This window comes from Rosa chinensis, chromosome 5, assembly GCF_002994745.2.
Source record: "Rosa chinensis cultivar Old Blush chromosome 5, RchiOBHm-V2, whole genome shotgun sequence".
Classification (NCBI taxonomy): domain Eukaryota; kingdom Viridiplantae; phylum Streptophyta; class Magnoliopsida; order Rosales; family Rosaceae; genus Rosa; species Rosa chinensis.
In genome coordinates, this window is record NC_037092.1 from 40,725,267 (window position 1) to 40,728,850 (window position 3,584).

The following is a 3,584-nucleotide window of genomic DNA, read 5'->3' on the forward strand; positions in this document are numbered from 1 at the left end:
TTATAGATGCGTCAAGGTCATGAAAATACTCTACATCGAGGAGGACGCCTCTTACAACAGTATGTTGTAGATAATTATGTAAAGATTGAATCATAGAAGCTTAGATGGCTTCGTAGTAATCAAGAAAAATTTCGGAGAGAATTTAGTCAACGACTTCAAGACTCTCTACATGCAGGGGAAAATGATGTAGGTTTGATTTAGTATTGGATTGATGTTAAGATCTTATAATTAGCGTCATTTTATTTATAGTTGTAGAAAGACAAATTAAATGTAATTTCATACATTACAGGTAACGTTGGTCGTAGAACAATTCTGCCATCATCGTTTATTGGAAGCCCACGTGACATGTAGCAACGATATCAAGATGCAATGGCTTTCGTTCAAAAATTTGGTAGGCCGGATCTTTTTATCACCATGACCTGTAACCCCAATTAGGAAGAAGTTAGAAATGAACTACTCCCTGGAAAAATGCCACAAGACCGTCCTGATTTAGTCACGAGGGTATTTCATGCCAAGTTTGAGCAATTAAAAGAAGACATCATCAACAAAGGGGTGCTGGGAAAAGTGGCTGCACATGCTTTCGTTGTTGAATTTCAAAAACGGGGCCTACCACATGTTCATATGCTGATTATGTTAGAAGAAAATGACAAGCTTAATAACCCTGATGAATATGATCGCATTGTTAGAGCTGAAATACCATATGAGGACGAGGAGCCTCAACTTTATGATGCAGTGTGTACACATATGATTCATGGTCCATGTGGAACTCTTAACCCAAGGCAGTCATGTATGAAAAATGGGAGTTGCAATAAAGGCTACCCAAAACCATTTGCAAATTTCACTGTGCAAGGGAATGATGCATATCTTGTATATCGGAGACTAGCAAGTCATTTACCGGTACCTTCGCGTAGACGAGGAGATGTGATGGTGGATAACAGTTGGGTGGTTCCCTACAACCCATGGTTGCTATTACGGTATAATTGTCACATCAATGTTGAAATATGTGGGAGCATAAAAAGTGTCAAGTACTTATATAAGTATATCTATAAAGGTCCCGGCAGAGTGGCACTTGAGCTGCAATCAAACCCAGAGTTTGATGAAATTAGACAATTTGTTGATGCAAGGTGGGTCTATGCACCAGAGGGTTTATGGAGGATCTTCAAATTTGCTATGAACAAAATATATCCAACAGTAGAGCGATTACAAATACATCTTCCCAACATGCAACAGATAACATTCAATGTTGATGAAACAGTAGAGAATATTCTGGTAGATGAGCACGCACCAATGTCAATGCTCACTGAGTTTTTCACCATAAATCGAATGGATGAGGATGCAAGAGCATATTTGTATCGAGAAATTCCTGAACATTACAGGTGGGATAACAGCAACAAAATTTGGGTGAAACGAAGGAGAAACTACAAGGTTATTGGGAGAATATACAGTATCTCACCGTCTGAAGGTGAGAAATTTTACCTGCGTGTCTTTCTTAACCATTTCAGAGGTCCAGGATCATTTCATGATTTGCTTACTGTTGATGGTGTTCTACAACTAACTTTCAAGCAAGCAACAGAGAAACAAGGTTTGCTAGAAAATGACAATAGTATCTGACAGTGTTTGTTGGAGGCCTCTGCAATTAGGATGCCATCAACTTTGACGAGATTATTCGTCACAATTTTGGTGTACAATGAGCCAATCGGTGTCTGATCATTGTGGGATGAATTTTTTTCTTTTATGGTGGAAGATTATCCTTCATCTAGTGATATTGCAAACCGAAACAGGCTCTTACAAGATTTAAATGGAGTACTTGAACAATTTAACAGGAACATTAGAGATTTTGACCTGCCTGAAATGACAACGGAGCCAGAAGAAAATTCAAGAATGCCAAGGTGTATTGAAGATGAACTTTCCGTACATATCTCTCAAGAATACATTGATGCAATTGACCGCCTTAATGATGACCAAAGGATCGCCTTTAACATGATCATGGATGCAGTTCAGAGAAAAAGAAGTGCATTATTTTTTGTTGATGGTCCTGGTGGAACTAGGAAGACATTTATACAGTGCATTGCTAGCAAAGATACGAAGAGCGAATCACATAGTCTTAGCCACAACATCATCTGGAATAGCTGCAAATATACTGCCCAGCGGGAGGATAGCTCACTCTAGATTTAAGATTCCACTCAAAGTAGATGCGTCATCTATGTGTTCCATAAGTAAACAGTCTGCTCTGGCACAACTGATACAAGATTCAACTGCAATTATTTGGGATGAGGCACCTATGACACATCGACATGTTTTTGAAGCACTTGATCGAACTTTTAGAGACATAATGGATGTCGACTTACCATTTGGTGGAAAGATAAAAAAATTTTGGGGGAGATTTTCGTTAAGTCCTCCCTGTTATTCCTAAAGGAACGAAGTCTGAACTCATTCAAACCTCCATTGTGAAATCAACATTTTGGACACAGATAAAGATATTGAGACTGAGACAAAATATGAGATCTATAAATGACCACCAATTTGCAGAGTTTCTTCTTCGTGTAGGTGATGGGAGTGAACAAGTCATCAATGACGAAATGATAAGAGTACCAGAATGCATGGTGGTTCCATGGGAAAGCGACCAATCTATCAATCTAATTATTGATGAAGTTTTCCCCAATTTGGGTGATCATGTAAATGATGCAAGATACATGGTGGACAGAGCATTGATTACTCCTATAAACAACGATGTGGGCGTGTTGAATGAAAAGATAATCAATATGTTTCCAGTTGAAGAAATTACATTGTACTCATTTGACTCTGTTGAAGATGACATCAGAAATTTGTACCAACCAGAGTTTTTAAACTCAATAACCGCAGGTGGGCTGCCACCCCACAAGTTAACTCTGAAAGTAGGTGCTCCAATCATGCTTTTGAGGAATATTGACCCTAAATTGGGATTGTGTAACGATACTAGATTGTTGTGCCGTGGTTCGTACCAAAATCTGATTGATGCTGAGATACTAACAGGACAATTTGCTGGGACTAGAGTTTTTCTACCTAGAATTCCTTTGAAAAGTGCAGAAAATGCTGGGCTCCCATTTCAACTAACAAGAAAGCAATTTCCAGTCAAACTGAGCTTATGTTTGACCATAAACAAATCTCATGGCCAGACAATCCACATGTAGGTGTTTACCTCCCAGATCATTTTTTAGTCATGAACAATTATATGTGGCATTGTCGAGAGGAGTATCGGAGTCAACCACAAAAGTTCTGGTTAAAAAAGGATCCATAGTTGGTGAAGATGGCGTATTTATAAAGAATGTCGTATTTAAAGAAGTTTTGCTTCATTCAAACACAAATGATAGATTGTCTTCATAGGTATTTTGACATTTTTATTGATTAGAAATGTACATATTTGATTGAATTTTTTTAGATTATAACCCTGTAACTTTGTGTAATTCTTTCTATTTGTAGGAATGGTACCAGATCGTCGCCCTCAACAAAAGTAAAAGTTCTAAAGAGACGATGGCCATAGGAGGCATGTTTTCGTATTTTTCATGTGGTTGGTGCATGGGAAAATCAGTAAAAATGAACATTAT

The 3,584-nt window shown here is 38.0% G+C and overlaps 2 protein-coding genes across 2 annotated transcripts; both read left to right on the forward strand.

Annotated features, from left to right (window-relative positions):
• The first annotated feature begins 468 nt into the window (after positions 1 to 468).
• On the forward strand, positions 469 to 1,611 carry LOC112203818. The gene has a single exon (XM_024344733.1). The coding sequence runs from the start codon at positions 469 to 471 to the stop codon at positions 1,609 to 1,611; it is 1,143 nt and encodes a 380-aa protein (XP_024200501.1).
• Positions 1,612 to 2,498: 887 nt separating this feature from the next.
• LOC112203819 lies at positions 2,499 to 3,170 on the forward strand. The gene has a single exon (XM_024344734.1). It carries the CDS (start codon positions 2,499 to 2,501, stop codon positions 3,168 to 3,170), a length of 672 nt encoding a protein of 223 aa, XP_024200502.1.
• The last annotated feature ends 414 nt before the right edge of the window (positions 3,171 to 3,584 follow it).

Bases quoted from the DNA above. Each gene is read 5' to 3' on its own strand.
- LOC112203818 (XM_024344733.1), top strand. From the start codon at position 469: ATGCCACAAGACCGTCCTGATTTAGTCACGAGGGTATTTCATGCCAAG.
- LOC112203819 (XM_024344734.1), top strand. From the start codon at position 2,499: ATGAGATCTATAAATGACCACCAATTTGCAGAGTTTCTTCTTCGTGTA.